General features: G+C 43.8%; 1 protein-coding gene across 1 annotated transcript in view; it reads left to right on the top strand.

Moving 5' to 3' along the window:
• Positions 1–18,552, top strand: part of LOC310899448 (uncharacterized protein) — a gene marked incomplete at its 3' end in the record, with an annotated part of 38,997 nt that extends 20,445 nt beyond the window's left edge. Inside the window, exons 3-4 of the mRNA XM_083835800.1 lie at positions 92–10,599; positions 18,449–18,552. Of these exons, the coding sequence (XP_083691926.1) occupies positions 8,985–10,599; positions 18,449–18,552 (1,719 nt within the window). The 5' untranslated portion in view covers positions 92–8,984. The remainder of the gene's footprint in view (positions 1–91; positions 10,600–18,448) is intronic.
• Positions 18,553–24,941: the final 6,389 nt, after the last annotated feature.

The following is a 24,941-nucleotide window of genomic DNA, read 5'->3' as shown; positions in this document are numbered from 1 at the left end:
TTTTTTTGAACAAATTTGGCTTAGCAACACACATCATCATTATAACATTTTTCCCCCATCATTCCTTTCTTTCGTCTCCCATTACTTGCAGGAAGAAGATTGCCAGCTCCACTCAGAGACTCTACCCTGAAGCACCAAGCTGCCGACAGAGACACCACTTTATTTTTAAGAGATTGTTGCACACATAAAACAGAGCACTCAGAAACAGAAAAGACTGCTACCCACAACCTTTTCAGAACACGTTGCACCCCTGCCACTTTAAGCTATATAGAAGCAAAATAAGCACCCTGAAATTCCCATGCCACACACAAACTTAAAGGCAGAAAAAGTTAGTGTAAACCCCCTACTAATCCCATTTCACACTACCTTGTCTCTATTTTCTTTTCAGAACAGGAATTCTTTACATCCTTAAAGTCAGTAGCTCCTATCAAACACACATGAAGATCTACCCCTCGCTACAGACCTCACAATATATTTCAAAGGCTTCCGAAATTCCTAATTCTAGCTAAACAATAAGATAACAATTTACAAGAAAATACTTGAGATTCATTGCATAATTACCTTAGCATCCTGCTGTGATAGAGTTTATCTTCATAACTTGTTGATAGTTGCATACTATATTTCCTCTGACACCACACAGAACAAGAATAGTCCACCCTACTCTTGGGCAAGCAAAATTTGGGGGGGAAGGAAAAAATATTCCTCCTTTATTTAAATTATAAAAAATAATTTAAAAAAGCTGTCTCAGCTGTGCACACACTCCCCCACAAGAAACCCACATCACAAATTCACAGCTGTGGGCCAAGTAATTTTCAAAGAAGAGTTTGCAGCCTCAGCTGATCCTTAAATTCCTTTAAGGGTTTCTATATATTTTTTTCTGTTTTTCCAAGGGGAAAATACAAGATAAAACAAATTAATTCTCAAATCCAAATTATTTATGTAATCCTTAAACATAACGGACAGAAGTCTAGCTATTTGTCAGTAACAAGCAAGTTCTATAGCCACACAATAATATCGTTTCTTCTGAAAAATGGCTAAAATAAAGCAAGCTTGTGAATATATATATATAAAACTGTCAATCAGAATCAAACTTTCAGGAGACATTCATTGGTTTCAGCAGCACAAACTTTTCTTGGTTCTAGATAGCAGATTAATACTCAACAAAGATAAAAGAAATAGGCAAGGGTTTCAGTTTATCTAGAGAAGACCATAGTTCAAAATTTTGCTTTTTCTTAGTTCTGAATAGAGTTGGGACCTGTTCTTTTTGGCAGTCCCTGTTACAATTACTCATCTACCAGCTTAGCAGCTGCTCCATTGCATTCTCAGCTGGCCGAACGAGAATCCCCTCCCTTCACCATCAGAACACACACCTGAAACTAGGGTAAAAATGAGTGCTCTCAACCTGCAAGTGCAAACATACGAAGCTGTAATAGAGAACATTTTCTTAGGTGATGAAGAAAAATGTCTTTTTGGTGGTGTGTCTTCTTAAAAATATCAAACTCTTGAAAAATTTCATTGGTTGAAAATATTATTTGGCTTTGCCCTGCTCTAACTACATGATTGAGAAATTACTCCTATGGAGCATATTATTTGCATTAGCTTTAAAGGAAGAAAATATCCTTAACAACTGGCACTACTAATCATAATGATGGGAAGGGGAATCATTAAGGAAATTTATGAAGCATTTCACTGACATCCCAACAGGGCAATAAGGTTTTTTCTAAATAATAAAAGTCAGTAATTGAAAGAGTAAAACTTTGCTCTGGTTTGTTATGGACAATGACAAGGGTGATGTTGATATTTCAGTCATGTTGAATAAGGCTGCAACACAAGTCTTATTGCTTGGAAGTAATTTCTAAGTAATAGCCTAAGAAAAGAGAGGGTCTTATAAGCAATCAGACCTGACTCTTCCCCTTCCTGCTGCACTGACAGTGAGCAAAGACTAGCAAGTACTTTGCTCACTGGGCTCTTCTTAGCCAAAATAAAAATACTTGTTGGCTCTAATATAGGATGACCTTGGTAACATATAGATAGATAGGATCTTCTTATCACTGATATGACAGAGGTCATATGTTTGGACTACAAACCAATTCTGGTTATCCAAATTATGTTAAAAGACTGTAGCCAGTTTATCTTGTGTCCTGTTAATTGTAAGAATTTATATGGAGTCACACCAAAGATTCATACAATCTCCAATTTAGCAGAAGTTAGTAGCTGTTGTTTACGATACGTATTAGAAAGAGGGAAAGTAGAGAATAATCTTTCCATTTTCTGATAAGGATTTAGGGATTTCATGATTTTGAGATTCTATCTGGAGTTTTATTTTTAATAGCAATTGAAAAAATAGGGACCCACTTAACATCTGAATAAGAACAGAAAGGAAAATTCTGCTCTTACCATAAAAAGTCTTCTGGTTCTGAAATTGTCTAGAATAATTTTCATGAAAGGAGGATTAACCAATTTGGTCAACTTCTTGAGTATTTGTTAAACAAGTCACATTTTCCAATGCATCTATTTTTTATTTTTTTTAGAGAAAGTAGTCTGGAAAATTGCTAGTGAAACAGAAGCCTCTGAAGACAGTTGGAGAAAGAAAGAAATTAGGATCATTCAGAATAAAAGATGTTATTTCAAACAAGAAGAAGAGGCTGTTACAAATGTCACTCTAATATATACATTCTACTTTTATCTAAAGGAATCATCTGACAGACAGATTTGCAGGTTGTCATTACAGCCAGCATCTGCAGCGTTTCATCATCTGAATGCCCTGACTTAGTCCTTCTCTTTGACACTTCTCAGGTCCTAGAGGGCTTTTTAGGACTCAGGCAGATTCTGTTAAACAAATTTCCCACCTGTCACTTGTCCAAATAAATTTGCTTTCAAGCTTGAATATATATTTTCCTCTAACAGGTAGTAGCTGCTAATACTGGATCAGAAGAAGAAAATTTACCTCAACCAACAATAGAAGGGATTTGGACTACGTTATCTGGAAAGGAAAAGTAGTGGCACAACAGTATCTTCAGCATCATTAAAAGGTCTGGGGTCATTCCTCACCCCACTTTCTTCCATCCCTTTCCTAGCCCTCTGGTTTCAGAGACAAGACCAAAAACTAGATAGGTAGATAATTACTGTAATGAAAATTAAATTACTGTCTGTGATTGTGCTACAATGCTGAGGATTTTATGACAGTTCACCAGCAAAGTGCATGCACCCAGAACCAAATCTTTGATGTGGTATGTCAGTGTATTTAGACACACTGGCACTTTTTGCATGTGGCTTCATCATTATGAATCTGCAGTCATTTGCTTTCCAACAGATTGTAGAAACCTTTTTGCTATTTCATGAGAAGGGACTTAGATTTTTTGACCAATTCCTTCCTATAATTTTGACCAAGAACAAACAGTTTACAGCAGTAAAGGATGATGTCATAACAGTTTGGGGGAAAAAATTCCACTTTAAATAGCTTTTGTGGGCTATCAGCATAGCAAGCTCTTTGTTGTACATTCAGACTAAAAGCTAATCCATCTATTAGTAGGAAGTCCTAAAAGGCAATCACTTTCAGAAACAGCAGAACTTGACAATATCTATTGTTTGAGGGGGAAAAGGAGAAGGGAAAAAAAAAAAAAAGCACATTATTCATTATGACAGTAACTGAAAATGCAAAGGAAAGCTCTGGCAAAGCATTTCCAAAAGGAAGAGGTTACTGTGAATGACACATTGCTTGTTAATAGCTCATTCTTAAAATATTGGATTGAATCCATGCTACTTGCCCTCAGAACCCAACAGCAGATACCTTCAAGAATTTAGAAAGTGCTAAGAAGACATTAAGAAAATATCTTAATATTCACAAGCACTGCATACGCTGGCTTTCATGTTTCTGTAGGCTGCATAAAGATGGCATTGCCTTTCATACTCCAAATTCTTGGTCCACGCTTGACAATAATTATGCCTTAACATTTTCCTCCTCATGGAAATTATAGAGATTTTCATGTTTTGAAAGTTTCATTTCATTTATATACTTCACCTATTTTCAGATGCTGGAACAGGTAAACATCTGGAATAAAGATATAACAACACAGTTTATACATCTGTGAAATTAATAATAAACATTGCTTTTCACACAAAGGACGAGATTTTCAGAGAGTCATCCCAGTCATTTTGTACCCCAAATAGTATAGTTGGGATCCATAAAATTACATAGCCCCAAGATATAGTTCAGGTAGATCACTAGTTGATTTTTAGGTGCAAGTAAGTTTTATCATTTATGCCTCCAATTGATTGAAGATGTAAATGATGCTTATGATGAAAAATTATATCAAATGGGAAAGAGGTTGCATTACAGATCTCATACAAGATATTTTGAGCTTTGTTCCAGGAGTTCATAAACTGAGGAGAGTAAGTGCTTTACAGTCCAAAATGTTCTTTCAATATTTTATCCTTTAGTATAGAAGTGTTGTATAATACGTTTTAATTATTCAGAAAGTGAAAGTTAGTATTGCCAAGACATGCAGACTAACTGTGTCTTCAAGAGAAATCAAAAGGATGAAGTGAAATGAAATGAAATGTAAAATAGATCTTCTCAATCCTGATTTAGAGGTGGCAGTATGAAAAAGAGATGGGCATGTTATACTCAACGAATCATTATGGCAAACACAACACGATATATGGAGCCAGTAATTTATTTAAAACCTAATAAAGATATTAACAGTATAATTAAAATATAACCGATTATTGTAGTTGCAGTAATATTAACACATAGTCCAAATTCATACTGAAAAGCCTCACTAATGATGTCACTAAATTATATACAAGAAAATACAAGGTAAATGGTGCTAAAGTCCATCAAGCAGAGAGGTGGGGTGAGGATGGGGGTAACAGAGTTGCAGCAGGTCATCAGCATCCTGAGTTTTTTTTCCCATCAGGACTTTCAGCTTAGGTGTGTGTGGGGAGTCCCTTCTGCCTCGATACTGGCATTCACTTGGGACTATTTTTACATGCTTTCTTATCAGCCTGCTTCTTCCCCTGGTTGTCAACTGAAGCTTGAAAGCTGCACCATTGACTACCTCAGCTTAATTGCTGTAGAAGGCTATTGTTCCTCAGAGAATGAAAGAATGCCCAGGTCTGTCAGACCTTTACCGTAAAGGTTATTCACAGTACCTGATCTAAAACAAACTAGGCAATAGTCATTACAGCACCAGAGAATTATTAAAATCAGATAAAATCAGCTCAGGCCAAGGCAATATAAAACTTATGGCTTTTTACTGATAATGGCAATGGTCATAATTACAGGGCTACAGGTACAGAAAAATATGCAATAATAGTCAGGTGGAGCAAAGTGCACTAGAAGATTATGCATTCACAGATTTTTGACTGCTCGGTCATTACAGCTTGAAAAGAGGAAATGAATTGAACAGGGCCTAAAATTCAATGAAAAATGGAAGGATCTGAAAAAAGAGTAAAACTGTGAGGTCAAAGATGTAGGTAAAAATATATTATAGCATTTTAAATCACTTTTTAGGTGGAAGAAGATGAAGCATTGTCAATAAAGAAATTAATAAAAAGCTACTCAAAATGGATAACATTACCAAAAATTTACATGAACTGAATGTCAAGTTTTGATGCCTTAAGCGTATTGAGATGGGACAGGAACTTTCTTTTTTCTCCTGAGTATGTGGGTCACTGTAGATTTAGATAGATATGGGATTTGCTTTCATAATGGTCAATTCCAAGTTCCTAGTCCAAGAGATCCATCTTCTTGTGTTTAAATCATGCCCAGCCATAAACAAACAAACAAACAAACAAACAAGTCAGGTTTCAGGGTTACAGCTAGCTTCACCACTAGATGGCCGTGTTGTTTACTAGAGCATATCCTCTTCGACATTTGCTGTGAAAACAGCTTCTCGAGAAATAAATTTGTCTCTTATTCAGCAATAATGTATCTCTGTGTTCATGGCTAAATGGAAATAATGCGCATCTAGGGAAAAAAAAAAAAAAAGGACTTGCTATGATAAAGCAGGAGTTTCTATACAACATTAGACTAGATACAAAAATGGAAGCTAGGGTGCTGTTGAATGTATTTCATGTTTAGTATGTTCAATCAAAAAGCGAGTTATGTTAGAAATTCACATACTGATCACAAGCAGCCTTGTATGCAAATTCACATTCAAAAAAAGTGTTTTAATTCTACATGCACATCTAAATAATTTGCATTTCTGCTTTTGTGCGTGGGTACCTCAGCTTTGGTATTGATGAAGAGCTTTTTATGTTTCAATCATGACAGTGCAATCTAGATCCGGAAAAAAGCAAATCCCTAACTCGGCTTTCCTGGAAAGCTCAATCCATTAGAATTCTCCATTGTCCTGGTTCCAGTTAGGACAGAGTTAAGTAGCTCATAGTAGCTGGTAGGGTGCTATGTTTTGGATTAGGATGAGAAGAGCGCTGATAACATGCTGATGTTTTAATTGTTGCAGAGCAGTGTTTACACCAGGCCAAGGACTTTTCGGCTTCTCGCTCTGTCCTGCCAGCGAGAAGGCTGGGGGTGCAGCAGGAGCTGGGAGGGGACAGACCCAGGACAGCTGACCCAAACTGGCCAAAGGGGTATTCCATACCATCTGACGTCATGCTAAACAATATATAGGGGTGGCTGGCCGGGGTGGGGGGGCCGGCTGCTCGGGAATAGGCTGGGCATCGGTCAGCGGGTGGTGAGCAATTGCATTGTGCATCACTTGTTTTCTTACACATTATTATTGTTAATACTATTATCATTATCACTATTATTATTATTATTGTTATTATTATATTCCTTATATTCCTTATATTATTATATTCCTGTCTTAATAAACTGTCTTTATCTCAACTCACCGGCTTCACTTTCCCGTTTCTCTCCCCCATCCCAGAGAGGGAGGGGGGAGGGTGAGCGAACGGCTGTGTGGTGTTTAGCTGCCAGCCGGGTTAAACCACAACAGTCCTTTTGGCGCCCAATGTGGGGCACGAAGGGTTGAGATATCGACAAATCTGACCAGAGTGTGTTAAACTAAAATTGGTATAAGTATTGGACCTGCTTAATAGTTGCTAGTCACGATGTTGATTGCCTTAATCTCCAGTCTGCTGTACCTGTATTCCAAATTGAGTTTTATGGTGCGTTACTTTCTGTATGTGCTCCCTGTTGCACTGTTTATCCTTTCCGGGCCCTGGTTTAAGATTGTTATGGTACTGTGCGGTGTAACAATGGCTTATGAAATGATGAAATATCTGGTCACGACTTTAACCTGGTATTTGTACTCAGCACTGACATCGACTCTATACTTTGGAAACCATATCTCGGAAACTATTAGCAATTATACCTATTGCCTGTTTTCGTTAGGGAGCCAATCTGTGAAGGGGACAGGGGAAGACATGTTTCCCTACCTGTTCACTCTCCCTTTCTCCTTCACCACCACCCTCTTATCCCCCGAGCTAGTTACGGTGGTTCTCCGAGATGTTGAATACCCTTGGGATACTCAGACCAGCCTGCTCTTGTTGTTATGTCTCCTGAATGCGCTTCAGGTTTTGTGGAGGGTTAAACAACTACTTAGGAATCTCATCCGGAGATCTGTCTTGAGGCAGGATAGTTGCGAGTGGCAGGGAGTGTGGGAGGATATGGGCAGGTTTCTAGAGCAGTGGTCACCTCCAGTGTTTTGGACATTCACCCCTGAACAACTGCAAAATCCTAAAAAGCTGGCAGAATGCTTGAAAAAAAGGTGTCATGACTCTGGCAGTTCCAAAGTGACACAAATCACTGGGCGGAGCGCTCACACCCGCCCATAGGGACAACTCCTCCATCGGCACTCTCCCGTCAGCTGGGCTGCGATGGTCTCCACCAGGCACGGTGCTTTCTCTAGGAAGTCAGTACACACCCAGACCGACTGCCCGCCCAAACATGCGGCAGTTCAGGTCACCGGATGCGGGGAGTGTCTGAGCCTCTTGCTGCCATTGGCGGGGGGCAGAGAGACTGCTTGCGTGAGGTGCGAGCAGGTGGACGACCTGGTCCGCATGGTGGCGGAGCTCAAGGAGGAGGTGCAGAGGTTGAGGGATATCAGGGAGTGCGAGCGGGAGATAGACTGGTGGAGCGACTCCCTGCAGGACCGGAGGGAGAGGGACCAGGGTGAGACGCTCCAAAGGGGGGTGGACCCCCTGCCCTGTCGCCATCGGGCAGAGGGAGGGGACCTGTGAGTTGAGGAGGAATGGAGACAGGTCCCTGCTCGACCTCGCAGGAGATGCCCTCCCCTTCCGGTGCCGCCTTCCCAGGTGCCCTTGAACAATAGGTTTGAGGCCCTGGAGCTGGAGAGACCGGTGCGTGAGGATGAGGTAGGAAGCCTACCCAGGAGGATGCCTGAGGTGAGGAAGTTGACTCCACGCCTCAGGACTGCCTCCACCAAGAAAGAAAGAAGGGTGATTGTTGTGGGCGACTCCCTCCTCAGGGGAACGGAGGGCCCTATTTGTCGGCCCGACCCCACACATAGGGAAGTCTGCTGCCTCCCTGGGGCCAGGGTCAGAGACATTACCAGGAAGCTTCCAAACCTGGTTCGCCCCTCTGACTATTACACGCTTTTGATAGTCCAGGCTGGCAGTGACGATGTTGAAAAGAGAAGCCTCAAGGCTATCAAACAGGACTATAGGGGGCTGGGACGATTGGTGGAGGGAGCGGGAGTGCAGGTGGTGTTTTCCTCCATCCCTACGGGGGAAGGGAGAGGCACGGAGAGGACATGGAAAGCTCGCGTGGTTAATAGGTGGCTCAGAGGCTGGTGCCAGCACAGAAATTTTGGGTTTTTTCACCATGGGGAGCTTTACTCGGCACCCGGCCTGATGGCCCCAGACGGGTCCCTATCTCCAAGGGGAAAACGGATCCTAGGCCAGGAGCTGGCGGGACTCATAGAGAGCGCTTTAAACTAGGTAAGAAGGGGGACGGGGCTCAAACAAGGCTTGTTGGAGCTGTGCCGGGGGAAACAATGGCTAGGCCGGGTAAGAAGGCGATGGCCCAGCTGAAGTGCATCTACACTAATGCACGCAGCATGGGTAACAAACAGGAGGAGCTGGAAGCCATTGTGCAGCAGGCAGGCTACAACTTGGTTGCCATCACGGAGACGTGGTGGGACCGCTCCCACGACTGGAGTGCTGCAATGCCTGGCTATCGGCTCTTCAGGAGGGACAGGCAGCACAGAGGGGGTGGTGGCGTGGCTCTCTACATTAGAGAATCTTTTGATGTTGATGTTGTGGAACTCCAGGCTGGGAATGATAAGGTTGAATCCCTGTGGGTTAGGATCCGCGGGAAGGCCGGCAAGGCTAACTTCCTGGTCGGGGTCTGTTATAGACCGCCGAACCAGGATGAGGAGACGGATGAGGAGTTTTATAGGCAACTGACAGAAGTTGCAAAATCATCGGCGCTTGTCCTCGTGGGGGACTTCAACTTCCTGGACATATCCTGGAAACACAACACGGCACAGAGAAAGCAGTCTAGGAGGTTTCTGGAGAGCGTGGGAGATAGCTTCCTGACGCAGCTGGTCAGCGAACCTACCAGGGGTGGTGCCCCGCTAGACCTTCTCTTCACAAACAGAGAAGGACTGGTGGGAGATGTGGTGGTCGGAAACTGTCTTGGGCAGAGTGACCACGAAATGGTAGAGTTCTCTATTCTTGGCGAGGCCAGGAAGGGGACCAGTAAAACTGCTGTATTGGACTTCCGGGGGGCTGACTTTGAGCTGCTCAGGACGCTGGTTGGCCGAGTCCCTTGGGAGGCGGTTCTGAAGGGCAGAGGAGTCCAGGAAGGCTGGGCGCTCCTCAAGAAGGAAATCGTGATGGCACAGGAGCGGTCCGTCCCCACGTGTCCAAAGACGAGCCGGCGTGGAAGAAGACCGGCCTGGCTCAACAGAGAGTTGCGGCTTGTGCTTAGCAGAAAAAAGAGGGTTTATAATCTTTGGAAAAAAGGACGGGCCACTGAGGAGGACTACAAGGATGTAGCGAGGCTGTGCAGGGAGAAAATTAGAAAGGCCAAAGCTCATCTGGAGCTCAACCTGGCTACTGCTGTTAAAGACAACAAAAAATCCTTTTACAAATATATCAACACGAAACGGAGGACTAAGGAGAATCTCCATCCTTTACTGGATGCGAGGGGAAACCTAGTTACTAAGGATGAGGAAAAGGCTGAGGTGCTTAATGCCGCCTTTGCCTCAGTCTTTAGCGGCAATACCGGTTGTTCTCTGGATACCCAGTGCCTTGAGCTGGTGGAAGGGGATGGGGAGCAGGACATGGCCTTCGCTATCCATGAGGAAATGGTTGGCGACCTGCTACGGAGCTTGGATGTGCGCAAGTCGATGGGGCCGGATGGGATGCACCCGAGGGTACTGAAAGAACTGGCGGAGGAGCTGGCCGAGCCGCTTACCATCATTTATCGGCAGTCCTGGCTATCGGGGGAGGTCCCAGTTGACTGGCGGCTAGCCAATGTGACGCCCATCTATAAGAAGGGCCGGAGGGCAGACCCGGGGAACTATAGGCCTGTCAGTTTGACCTCAGTGCCAGGAAAGCTCATGGAGCAGATTATCTTGAGGGTCATCATACGGCACTTGCAGGGCAAGCAGGCGATCAGGCCCAGTCAGCATGGGTTTATGAAAGGCAGGTCCTGCTTGACGAACCTGATCTCCTTCTATGACCAAGTGACGCGCTTGGTGGATGAGGGAAAGGCTGTGGATGTGGTTTACCTTGACCTCAGTAAGGCTTTTGACACAGTTCCCCACAACATTCTCCTCAAGAAACTGGCTGCTCGGGGCTTGGACTGGCGTACGCTTCGCTGGGTTAGAAACTGGCTGGATGGCCGGGCTCAGAGAGTTGTGGTGAATGGAGTCAAATCTGGTTGGAGGCCGGTCACTAGTGGTGTCCCCCAGGGCTCGGTACTGGGGCCGGTCCTCTTTAATATCTTTATCGATGATCTGGATGAGGGCGTCCAGTGCACCCTCAGTAAGTTTGCAGATGACACCAAGCTAAGTGCGTGTGTCGATCTGCTCGAGGGCAGGAAGGCTCTGCAGGAGGATCTGGATAGGCTGGAGCGATGGGCTGAGGTCAACTGTATGAAGTTCAACAAGGCCAAGTGCGGGGTCCTGCACCTGGGGCGCAACAACCCCAAGCAGAGCTACAGGCTGGGAGATGAGTGGCTGGAAAGCTGCCTGGCCGAGAGGGACCTGGGAGTATTGGTTGATAGTCGGCTGAATATGAGCCAGCAGTGTGCCCAGGTGGCCAAGAAGGCCAACAGCATCCTGGCCTGCATAAGAAGCAGTGTGGCCAGCAGGTCTAGGGAAGTGATTGTGCCCCTGTACTCGGCTCTGGTGAGGCCGCACCTTGAGTACTGTGTTCAGTTTTGGGCCCCTCGCTACAGGAAGGACATGGACGTGCTCGAGCGAGTCCAGAGAAGGGCGACCAAGCTGGTGAGGGGTCTGGAGAACAAGTCTTACGAGGAGCGGCTGAGGGAGCTGGGCTTGTTCAGCCTGGAGAAGAGGAGGCTCAGGGGCGACCTTATCGCTCTCTACAGTTACCTTAAAGGAGGCTGTAAAGAGGTGGGGGTTGGTCTGTTCTCCTACGTGCCTGGTGACAGGACGAGGGGGAATGGGCGAAAGTTGCGACAGGGGAGTTTTAGGTTGGATGTTAGGAAGTACTTCTTTACCGAAAGGGTTATTAAGCATTGGAATGGGCTGCCCAGGGAGGTGGTGGAGTCACCATCCCTGGAGGTCTTTAAAAGATGTTTAGATGTAGAGCTTAGCGATATGGTTTAGTGGAGTACTTAGTGTTAGGTCGGAGGTTGGACTCGATGATCTTGAGGTCTCTTCCAACCTAGAAATCTGTGATACTGTGATACTGTGAAATCACTGTAGCGTGCTGGGGTCTGGCTTGTGCCTATCGAGCTGCAATTGATGCTACTATCAACCTAGCTCCAGCTCTTGCAGCCGCTCCTGCTCCTGCAGCCATTCCAGTTCCAGCTCCTGCAGCCGCTCCAGCTCCTGCAGCCGCTCCAGCTCCAGCTCCTGCAGCCACTCCAGCTCCTGCAGCCACTCCAGCTGCAGCTCCTGCAGCCGTTCCAGTTCCAGCTCCTGCAGCCGCTCCAGCTCCTGCAGCCGCTCCAGCTCCTGCAGCCGTTCCAGCTCCAGCTCCTGCAGCCACTCCAGCCGCAGCTCCTGCAGCCGCTCCAGTTCCAGCTCCTGCAGCCGCTCCAGTTCCTGCAGCCGCTCCAGCTCCTGCAGCCGCTCCAGTTCCAGCTCCTGCAGCCATTCCAGTTCCAGCTCCTGCAGCCGCTCCAGCTCCTGCAGCTGCTCCAGCTCCAGCTCCTGCAGCCACTCCAGCCCCTGCAGCCGCTCCAGCTCCTGCAGCCGCTCCAGCTCTTGCAGCCGCTCCAGCTCCAGCTCCCGCAGCCACTCCAGTTCCAGCTCCTGCAGCCGCTCCAGCTCCTGCAGCTACTCCAGCTCCAGCTCCTGCAGCTGCTCCCACTCCTGTGTCTGGGTCAGAGAAACGAGCTGTAGCAGTGCAAGTTGACCCCGCAGAGGGTATTCCAACCCCTGTGGCAGACCCTGTGTCTGGGTCAGAGAAACGAGCTGTAGCAGTGCAAGTTGACCCCGCAGAGGGTATTCCAACCCCTGTGACAGACCCTGTGTCTGGATTAGAGAAACGAGCTGTAGCAGTGCAAGTTGCCCCTGTAGACAAGGTGAAGAAATGGTATAGAGGCTCAGGTTGTTTACAACGCAAACAGTCTTCTGCTAAGTCTGGGCATAGTGAAGACGAGGCTGGGCCATCAAAGGTGCAGGAGACTGAAGATGAGGATGAGGATGTCGAAAAATCAACAGTAACTACCCGGACTCTACACCAGCCATCAAAGGTGCAGGAGACTGAAGATGAGGATGAGGGTGTCGAAAAATCAACAGTAACTACCCAGACTCTATACCAGCGTGAGCTACGAGATGTGCGAAAAGATTTTGGTCGCTGTATAGGCGAGCAGCTTGTCACCTGGCTGCTCCGGTGCTGGGACACTGGAGCCAATTATGTGGAATTAGAGGGCAAGGAAGCCAGGCGGCTGGGATCCCTTGCTAGGGACGCATGCATTGACAAAGCAATTGGAGATGGAGCACGATCTCGCAGTCTCTGGAGGCGTCTCCTGTCAACTTGAAGAGAGATTATTTTCCTCCCCACCTGTACAAACCAGTGTCTCAGCTATTAGGGGTAAACGTTCATCTATGCAAGGAAGACAATATGGTGGGCACACACACCGCGCCACCCTGTGGTTTTACCTACGTGACCATGGAGAGGACATGAGAAAATGGGATGGAAAATCTACTGCGACCCTAGAGGCACGGGTACGTGAATTGCAAAGGAAAACAAGTGGGAAAAAGGAATTCTCTGAAAAGTTTGCTGCTTCAACTTCCAGCAGGCAGTCCTTTAGACACAGAAACGAAGATTCTGACCAGGACTAGAGGGGCCCTGCCTCCAGCCAGGGGGAGGAAAGGGACAATCGAGTTTATTGGACTGTGTGGATTCGATGGCCTGGCACGTCAGACGCACAGAAGTATAAGGCTTTGGTAGACACCGGTGCACAATGTACTCTAATGCCATCAAGCTATAAAGGGCCAGAGCCCATCTGTATTTATGGTGTGACGGGGGGATCCCAGCAGTTAACTGTATTGGAGGCTGAAGTGAGTCTAACCGGTAATGAGTGGCAAAAGCACCGTATTGTGACTGGCCCAGATGCTCCGTGCATCCTTGGCATAGACTATCTTAGAAGAGGATATTTCAAGGACCCAAAAGGGTTCCGCTGGGCTTTTGGCATAGCTGCCTTGGAGACAGAGGACATTAAACAGTTGTCTACCTTGCCTGGTCTCTCAGAGGACCCTTCTGTTGTGGGGTTGCTGAGGGTTGAAGAACAGCAAGTGCCGATCGCTACCACAACTGTGCACCGGCGGCAATATCGCACCAACCGAGACTCCCTGAGTCCCATCCATAAGCTAATTCGTCAACTGGAGAGCCAAGGAGTGATCAGCAAGACTCATTCACCTTTTAATAGTCCCATATGGCCAGTGCGAAAGTCTAATGGTGAGTGGAGACTAACAGTGGACTATCGTGGCCTGAACGAAGTCACGCCACCACTGAGTGCTGCAGTGCCGGACATGCTAGAACTCCAGTATGAACTGGAATCAAAGGCAGCCAAGTGGTATGCCACAACTGATATCGCTAATGCATTTTTCTCCATCCCTCTAGCAGCACAGTGCAGGCCACAGTTTGCTTTCACTTGGAGGGGAGTCCAATATACTTGGAATCGGCTGCCCCAGGGGTGGAAACACAGCCCTACCATTTGCCATGGACTGATCCAGTCTGCGCTGGAGCAGGGGGAAGCTCCTGAACACCTGCAGTACATCGATGACATCATTGTGTGGGGTGACACTGCAGAAGAAGTTTTCGAGAAAGGGAAGAAAATAGTCCAAATCCTTCTGAAGGCCGGTTTTGCCATAAAACAGAATAAAGTTAAAGGACCTGCACGAGAGATCCAGTTTTTAGGAATAAAATGGCAAGATGGACGCCGTCAAATCCCAATGGATGTGATCAACAAGATAACAGCTATGTCTCCACCAACTAGCAAAAAAGAAACACAAACTTTCCTAGGTGTCGTGGGGTTTTGGAGAATGCATATTCCAAATTACAGTCTGATTGTAAACCCGCTCTACCAAGTAACCCGTAAGAAGAATGCTTTTGAATGGGGCCCTGAGCAACGACAAGCCTTTGAACAAATTAAGCAGGAAATAGTTCATGCAGTAGCCCTCGGGCCAGTCCGAACAGGACCAGATGTAAAGAATGTGCTCTACACCGCAGCCGGGGAGAATGGTCCCACCTGGAGCCTCTGGCAGAAAGAACCTGGGGAAACTCGAGGTCGACCCCTGGGGTTTTGGAGTCGGGGATACAGAGGATCTGAAGCCCGCTATACTCCAACTGAAAAGGAGATATTGGCAGCATATGAAGGAGTTCGATCTGCTTCGGAAGTGGTCGGTACTGAAGCGCAGCTCCTCCTGGCACCCCGACTGCCGGTACTAGGCTGGATGTTCAAAGGAAGGGTCCCCTCTACACATCATGCAACTGATGCTACATGGAGCAAGTGGGTTGCACTGATTACTCAGCGAGCTCGAATAGGAAACCCCAGTCGCCCAGGAATCTTGGAGGTGATTATGGACTGGCCAGAAGGCAAATACTTTGGGATATCATCAGAGGAGGAGGTGGTTCGTGCTGAAGAAGCCCCACTGTACAACAAGCTACCGGAAAATGAGAAGAAATATGCCTTGTTCACTGACGGGTCCTGTCGTATTGTGGGAAAGCATCGGAGATGGAAAGCTGCTGTATGGAGTCCTACACGACGAGTTGCAGAAGCTGCTGAGGGAGAAGGTGAATCGAGTCAGTTTGCAGAAGTAAAAGCCATTCAGCTGGCTTTAGATATTGCTGAACGAGAAAAGTGGCCAGTTCTCTATCTCTATACTGATTCATGGATGGTAGCAAATGCCCTGTGGGGGTGGTTACAGCAATGGAAGCAGAACAACTGGCAGCGCAGGGGCAAGCCCATCTGGGCTGCGGCATTGTGGCAAGATATTGCTGCCCGGGTAGAGAACCTGGTTGTAAAGGTACGCCATGTAGATGCTCATGTGCCCAAGAATCGGGCTACTGAAGAACATCAAAACAACCAGCAGGTGGATCAGGCTGCTAAGATTGAAGTGGCTCAGGTGGACCTGGACTGGCAACATAAAGGTGAATTATTTATAGCCCGATGGGCCCATGACACCTCAGGCCATCAAGGTAGAGATGCAACCTACAGATGGGCTCGTGATCGAGGGGTGGACCTGACCATGGACACTATAGCACAGGTTATTCATGACTGTGAAACATGTGCTGCAATCAAGCAAGCCAAACGGTCAAAACCTCTTTGGTATGGAGGACGATGGCTGAAATATAAATATGGAGAGGCCTGGCAGATTGATTACATCACACTCCCTCAAACCCGCAACGGCAAGCGCCACGTACTTACAATGGTGGAAGCAACCACCGGATGGCTGGAAACATATCCTGTGCCCCATGCCACCGCCCGGAACACTATCCTGGGCCTTGAAAAGCAAGTCTTATGACGACATGGCACCCCAGAGAGAATTGAGTCAGACAACGGGACTCATTTCCGAAACAACCTTATAGACGCTTGGGCCAAAGAACATGGTATTGAGTGGGTGTATCACATCCCCTATCATGCACCAGCCTCTGGAAAAGTTGAACGATACAATGGACTGTTGAAGACTACACTGAAAGCAATGGGTGCTGGGACATTCAAAAATTGGGATACACATTTGGCAAAGGCCACCTGGTTAGTCAATACCAGGGGATCTGCCAACCGAGCTGGACCTGCCCAATCAAACCTGTTACGCACTGTAGAAGGGGATAAAGTTCCTGTAGTGCACGTAAGAAACATGCTGGGTAAAACAGTCTGGGCTACTCCTGCCTCAGGAAAAGGCAAACCCATTCGTGGAATTGCTTTTGCTCAGGGACCTGGATGCACTTGGTGGGTAATGCAAAAGAATGGGGAGGTCCGGTGTGTACCTCAAGGGGATTTGATACTGGGTGAGAATAGCCCATGAGTTGAATTGTAGTATGTTAATTATTATATAATAATGTATGTCATCACTACCATGATTGCTATATATCATAGATGAAAATGGTGATTAATTAGAATGTATTGGAAAGAGTGTAACCTGAGCATGACATAAATGGTATGGAATAAGGGGTGGATATCTGTCCTGGTTCCAGTTAGGACAGAGTTAAGTAGCTCATAGTAGCTGGTAGGGTGCTATGTTTTGGATTAGGAGGAGAAGAGTGCTGATAACATGCTGATGTTTTAATTGTTGCAGAGCAGTGTTTACACCAGGCCAAGGACTTTTTGGCTTCTCGCTCTGTCCTGCCAGCGAGCAGGCTGGGGGTGCAGCAGGAGCTGGGAGGGGACAGACCCAGGACAGCTGACCCAAACTGGCCAAAGGGGTATTCCATACCATCTGACGTCATGCTAAACAATATATAGGGGTGGCTGGCCGGGGTGGGGGGGCCGGCTGCTCGGGAATAGGCTGGGCATCGGTCAGCGGGTGGTGAGCAATTGCATTGTGCATCACTTGTTTTCTTACACATTATTATTGTTAATACTATTATCATTATCACTATTATTATTATTATTGTTATTATTATATTCCTTATATTCCTTATATTATTATATTCCTGTCTTAATAAACTGTCTTTATCTCAACTCACCGGCTTCACTTTCCCGTTTCTCTCCCCCATCCCAGAGAGGGAGGGGGGAGGGTGAGCGAACGGCTGTGTGGTGTTTAGCTGCCAGCCGGGTTAAACCACAACATCCATTAAAGGTTTGTACAAGAAAGACATGGATAGTACAATGACAGCAGAAACAGTATGAAGAGGAACAGCATACAATTCATGTATGGTGCTTAGAAACCCAACAGCAGGGGCAGCAGGGGCCCTTTGAACACATTTAAACAGTGGATGGGAACTGAACCTGTCTGTCCCACTTAACAGGTGATTGCCTCCTTGGTGTGAGGGAAACAGATCCACTGTAAGACTCTCTCTTCTTCATTTGGTGACACTTTCAAAGCAGAATGTAATGTCTCTCTCTGGGCCTGTAACAGAAGTGTCCAGACATCAATTGTTATTTAGTCCTTGCGCTCCCCAGGGTAGCTGGCAGTTGGTCCCAGCCAGTGAGCTCCAGCTTTGCAGTTACATACATAGGATCAGTGTTTTAGATTCATGGAAGAAATTGTATGAAGCATGATTGAAGGAGTCCATGTAACTTAAACGGTTTGCAGTAATAGATGAGCTAGTAGACATAACTGACTAATAGAAGATATTTTAATCCTCATGGAAGTACATGCAGAATCCAGCTTTCTCAGATGGATGAGCAAAATAAGAAAATGGGGATGGTGATATTCCAAATTCTGCAAAAGCTGAGAGCAGATGTCTCTACGGAAGCAAGCTACCAGACATTTGGCAGAGTCTGTGCAGCCAGAAATTTTCATGACAAATTCTGCAGACGGTCAGCCCCCTGTACAAGTGTCAGTTTTCATTTCCAATGAGGTAATACCTCCTGCTTGGGGAGTGGAGGGGGGCAAATAAATAAATAAATATAGCAGGAGCCACCAGAGAGATCCTGCTGATGGGATCCTGACACCTTACCTATGGGTAGTCTCTTGCCTAAGACAGGCACAAAAGCTGCTGCCAAATTCAGATGCAATTTGGCATCCTGTGCTGAGTGAGCCTATGGATACCGAAGTCCTTGTAGGGTTCCAGGATAAAGGTGCTTTCTTCAAAATATCACACTATGTTTCTGCTCAGCATAAAAACATGACCCTATGGTATACAGTATTAGGATTAGAGAATATTGCAGAGGAAAAACTTTATCTTTCAGATGTTATGAAACAACGAAGTGCTAACAGCGAGCATGTTGATACTACTGTGACTGATTAGAGTAAGTTGATTAAAGACATTTTTGTTCTAGTCATACCAATTTTTTTTAACTGGAGTCTAAAATTATGAATATATCAAACTGAGGAAGCCCTATTTTTCCTGCCTGCAGGTCTTGTTTGCATGTTTTTCCAGAGATAAGAGGCAAGCCACAATAATTTGTGCAGTGGAAGAGCAATTCTCAACAACTCTAGCACTTGGTAATCATCTGCACAAGTGTGGAAACTGTGTGGCTGCTATTGCAATGGATTAGTGCAGAGATCTCTCAGCTTTTTCATATTGCCACTTATTTATATTCCTTAACAAAAGGAAAAAAAATAGTGAGCCAGTTTCCTGGTATGTGGCCATTTCTCCCCATACTTCTTTTTCATTTGGTGTTTGAAACCCGATGGATCTTAAAGGGTCAGGATTTGCTTGAACTGCCTTTAGACCAGCCCTAGTCACCATCCCTGCAATCCTGCAAGCACTGGCTAGGGATAACTGTGATTCCAAAACAGTTCCCTCCCTGTTTGTAGGTATTCCACAGACAAGAAAACATTTGCTTAGATGGTGCTTGTACTAGCAATGGGTGGCTATGTTAGCTAGACATTGTACACCAGATCTGCCCCCAGATTTAGTATTGCAACAGTAAGTTCTGTTTCAGTCCAGCCCTCTAGCATCTTTGCTTCTTTATAGAAACATTCAAGCTATATTAAGCACATCTAAATAATGAAATGACAGCTAAGTCTGGTAACAACTTTTACCCTTCAGCAAGCTAGGACATACATGTGCCCAATTCAGTTTATTTGGAGAGAACTCGCCATAAGAACAGAATTAACATCCTCTAGTCATACCTACTTTGGATGAAACCATTGTGTTTCTTCTTTGCAATGTCTCTGTAATGTGTGGCTTTGCTCCACTCAGTCATGTTTTCACATTTTCACTTTCAAGCTTTCAATTAAAAGTCTATCTTGGACTGCATGCACTTGAGAAACAGACGAAGTAAACTAAATCTCCAGCTCTCTTCTGTGATTCAAATGCCCAGGCTTCTTTACAGGTACAGCACTATATACCTACACTCTTCTGACAGCATGCTCTTCTGAACAGCAATAAGGAAAATGTTATGAGGATTCTGTTCATCCCAAAGGCAGCCAATGGCATATTAGCTTGCACTTCTTTTATATCCACTGATATATCTTTTAAAAAGCCAGAGGAAAACAAACCATATTTTGCAATGTAGTTATCCCTAATATACTTTGCTGCAAGTATTTTATATACGATTCCAAAGCCATTCTTCTACCCTTGTTCTATCCTAGACTTCTACCCTTAGACCATCACAACTTTATTGTGTCTTATGCATAATTACTTATGCCCATAAACAGAGTGCTTGCAGGCAGGAGGAATAGGGACACGCAATCATTTCTTCTATTGGCATATAGCCAACAACATAAAAGTAGCAGCATTTCTGGTACTGAACAATAGGCTATAAATGCTAAAAACAATATTAATTATAAAGGCGATAAAGACAAACATAATGATAATAAAAAAGTAAAGCAAATGTAAGGCTTTTTAGGTCCTTTGAGGAAATTTCCTCAGCCCAAACAGGAGTGCCCTAACACTAACTGGAATTCTGTCAGACCCCATGCTTTGAAGGGCTATGTACAATGTCTGGTTTGCAATCTGGAACCAACATTTGCTTTCACCACTTAACTGAGTCCAAAAACACTGTAGTTTCCAGTGCTGAAATCAAGTTAGTATTCCACCTGCTTGCTCCTAGCCACAGTCAAGAGCAACATCCATTACTATATCTCAGTGTCTCAGCATCCCCAGCATGTGAAAGAGAAGGAAGCAAACATGGGATGAAAGTACTGTAGTGCTGCTACACAGGTCTTCACTGATGTGCCAATGCCTCTCTTTCACATCTTTCCTCCTCAGTGCTCATAAAGTACTGCTGCAAGTAGGCATGAAGGACTAGTACTATGAGATACCCATTCTTACTCAGAGTAAATAAAGACATGCAAAAAATGGAGTGTGATACCTCATTTTAGTGAACTGAAGGTAAGATGTTTTCTTTGGGTGAAACATGGAGATAGGAAAATGTCTCTTCAGTAGAAGACTGAAGTTAGTCAAAGTAAATACAGTTTAACAAGGCAAGAAGAGTAGAAGCAGTACATTGTGGAAGTACCATTATGAAAGTAAGGGTTTCACAGTTTAATATCATTTGAGAGAAAATGATAAATCATTTCAGCCATATCTACTCTGGGCATAAGATACAACTGGAATGGTCATGCTGATCAGGTGGGAAAGATGTTTGCTGCTACCACAGCAGTGCTGGATTTTGTCTCTAAATTCACAGGTGAAAAGAGGGCAAGACAGCAGGAATGCCAACCCAGCAATCCACTTAACTGAAAATACAAAGGAGCCAGAAGCCACCAAACAGTGGAGGAGTCTAACAGTCCAGACTGAACAGATTAAACAGTGTAGTTCTGCTTTCAAAGAAGTATCAGAAGAAACTACTTGGAAAGAGCATCTAAGTACAGTTTGCAAGCATATCCTGTTAGCTAATCTTTACATAATTACAGAAAAAATGATTATTTATTTAGAATGTTGATTTTAAGACACCTCAAAACTAATTTTGTACTAATTTGGAGACTTAGCTCCTCTTCTTTCCTTATTTACGCAATAATTTCTCCTTATGCAATCCCCAATGTAACTATGGTGTTGCTTCTACTTCCTCACCGTGTATGGCTGCATCATTAACAATAGTTTGGCATAGGTCTACTGAGATGAAACAATAATAATGATGATTATTCTTTTTGTTCTCTATAATTACATTTACATCTTATATTATCTCTCAAAGGGAGCGTTCACATTAATAATTTGCATTGCACACTTTGCACAAGAAGCTAGGGGAAAAATCCTTTTTTTAAAAAAATGACAATTTCATAGAAATAAAAGAATATCTTTAATTATTATAACACAATGAAAACTGTGAAAATTTTATGCATAAAATACTTCGTTGATGTTTGCCTTTAACATATGTTTATATTTATAACATAATGGTTGTAGGCTAGGCTGCCAATTTGTTCTAAGAGAAGATAAAGAAAGCTTGCATAAGGAAAATGGAGCAAGGCATGAGTAAAGGGACACAGAGAGCCAGCTGGGGGAAGGGAGTCTTCTTGTTGAAGACTTCAAGGATGTGCTGGGAGATTTGCTGGGAATTGTGGTTTCCTTTTTTTTTTTTTTTTTTTCTCTTCAAAAGGAAAAAGCACTGAAAAATGTCACTAGTCAAAAACATTACTTTGCCATAGGTTTAATACATATTTAATTAAAAGCAAAGCATATACCTAAGTTTTAATTACAAGAGAAAAATATTTTATAAGTATAACAAAATGAGAGAACTATGGTCCAGCCTTGTGAAAAGGTAAAGGACACACTATCTCATGAAGATTAAAAATAAGAACATTAACATTATGACTAATAGCAAGAAACTGTTTTTTCATCTAGTAGATTAAAATAAGAATTTTAATATTCATAAGCTAGAAGAAGTGATTTTTCATGCATTACTTCTAAATAGAAAAAGGCAATTTCAGTATCATTCAGTCCTTTACAAGTAACTGAATTTGTCATACTTTGTGAAATATAGCTCAACAAAGATGGTTTTAAAATCATTTTAAGGTAGTGGCACACCAAACATGGCTTTTAACCCATTAAGAGGTGACAGATAGGATAGATTCAAGTGAAATATATATATTTATACACTGGTTATTATTCTTTATAAAATTAATGTCAATAGATTTTTCTTCTGAGCACATAGCCTTGTTAGTAGTTCTCTAAACAGTTATTTCTACATTACTATTAAAAAAAAAGGGGGGGAGGAGCTGATTTTAATTACCTCTATCAAGAAATGTAAACATGTCTCCCTTGCAAGCATAAAACACTAAGTTTTACTCTTAGTTTACAGACCCATCATATTCTCTTCCTTCTCCAATATAAGAATGACAAAGCTCACCAAATTACCAAATTGTCTTTTTTGCCTTTACTGCAGTATGCTTAATGTGGTGCGCACTATGAAAGGACTCCTAATATCAACATAACTAAGATTTTGCTTTACATTACTTTCAAATTTCATTATTTTTGTGATTTCATTAAGTTTAGATCTTTTTTTTTTTCACTCTAGTATGATACCAAATATATAATCTGTTGAACCTGGGGAATTGTGACCAAGGACACATTAAGGTGACAGTGTTCACATTTGGACATATGTTGCCTCAGAGTGTTAGAGACCTTATCTACAATGCTGTCCTTGAGTACCTTCTTCCTAGGCTATAGCTACTTCTCAGATATTTAGAAAGGAGCACTTAGCTGCATGTATTTCATCTTGTGCAAGTTCTATTATCAGCTTGGGATCTCCTGGAAGCCAAGAAACGTACTGCAGATTTCAAAATGACAATACCCTTGTTTGAAAATGAGATGTTCAGAGCTAAGGATTACAAATGACAAAACACATTATTTTCTCAGGCTTACTTAGGCCATATTTCATTTCAACCTTAACACTAGGGCTTTTCATTTGCAAATGTGCATTTAAGTACCTGCTGTGCAAGTTCCGTCAGAAACTTAAACAACTGAAATAAATTGATTGGTATTATTTCCGTCCCCAAGTCAGAATCACAGGATTACCAGATAATTCAGGTTGCAAGCTGATAACAGAACTTTTAGATCTTCAGTTCAACACCCCGCTCAAAGCCAGTTCAGCTAGATGATAGACAAGGACGCTCCAGTTGTAATCCAGCAGGATCTTGAAAACCTCCATGGACAGAGCCTGCACAGCCTCTCTGGGCAGCTCACTTCAATGCTTGGCTGTCCTCACAGTGAAAAACCTTTTCCTTATATCCAGTCTGAAACTCTTGTTGCAGTTTTTGTGGCTGTGTCTTGTCATGTTAACATGAACCACTGTGAAGAATCTGGCTTCATCTTTTTGGTAGCCTCCTCATAGGTACTGGCAGGTATTAGGTCTCCCTGAAGCTGTCTCCTCTCCAGGCTCAAAAAGCTCCTCAGCTCCTCCTTGTGGAGATGCGAGCAAAAAATAGAAACTGGGGTCCCAGGCCTTCCCCTCACTCAGAATAGTGCTTTCAGTCTGGACATCTGTATTCAAGAAAGCTGAACTTCAACTGCAGCAGGTGCGACGATGGCCATGGTGATCGAGTATTTGTCTAACTTCACCAAAAAAATGGTGAGAAGTTGTGACAATTGTTTACACATACAGTCTGGAAAATATTATTAAAGTAGTAGTAGTAGTATTGAAGGTGAAGAATAATATCACAACAAATGGCATTGCCATGAATAAATGTATGTTTCACTGTTTTAACAGAGCTGGTAAGGTTATAAGGATTTTATAAATAAATCAAAACATCTAGAAAGTAATTTTGTGATTACCGTTCTACAAGGTCTAACATTCTGTCATTTGTATTCCTTTAAACCATAGATTTTAAAGGAAACAAAACAATTGTTTGTATATTGACCCCTGTTTTAAGCATTTTTCTGGTAATTTGTGTGAGAAAAACAGGTTATTTCTTCTTATTCTCTTCATCCATAATCCTCTTTATACTGGGCTTATCACCTCCATTGAAGCACTGAAATTGGCCCCAACCTGCCATAACCAGGGTACCGCCAGGTTACATTGCTGCTGGATGACACATGCTGCTTGAATACTTAGTGCTAACTTTGAGTCAGAAGTGGGTTAGGCTTAGGTATTGTTGCTAAGTAGCTTTCAGAGTGCATTGCTGGGCTTATTGTTAGGAGTCCTCTCTGCCAATGGAAAACATTGGGTAGCTCAGAGCTGAGAGAGGCAGAGGATGAAAAAGATGGTCTAGAGGCAGCTAATGGAATTGACGCAGGGTATAGGACCCTGCTATGACTCCAGGTTGTTACTGCTCAGCTGGACCAGGCCTCCCGCTGTTTCAGATCTGAGTTCAGAAAGCTGAAAATCGCCACCTACAGTCTTTGGAGACAAAAGATGTGGCCTTTCTTTTCTCTGCAGGAAGATGAAGGACGAGCAGGGGAAGGTTTCCTTCTTTTTGTACCCTAATCCAGTGGTGAGAGCACCTGTCTAAGACATAGCCTATTTCAAACACACACATTTACACACTAAAATTCAATCAGACAAAACTGGAATCTATTGATCTATAAAATATTCTACAAAGCTTTTGCACCTGCATTGGTTTTCCCTAAAGTTGCTTGAGTGAATGATTAGAAGAATAAGGAGAATAAGTGAAAATGGTAATTAATGCAATTTTAAATTCTTAAAATATTCATTAGACATGTTACCATAGCAACTAACTGACTCATTTTTCCAGAAAATCTTGAAACGCATTACAGGTGTTCTCTTCAAAATATCATAAAAAGGGAAAGAT

This window comes from Anser anser, assembly GCF_964211835.1.
Source record: "Anser anser genome assembly, chromosome: 4".
Classification (NCBI taxonomy): domain Eukaryota; kingdom Metazoa; phylum Chordata; class Aves; order Anseriformes; family Anatidae; genus Anser; species Anser anser.
The sequence above is the reverse complement of the archived record's forward strand: the minus strand, read 5'-3'. Positions and strand labels throughout refer to the sequence as shown.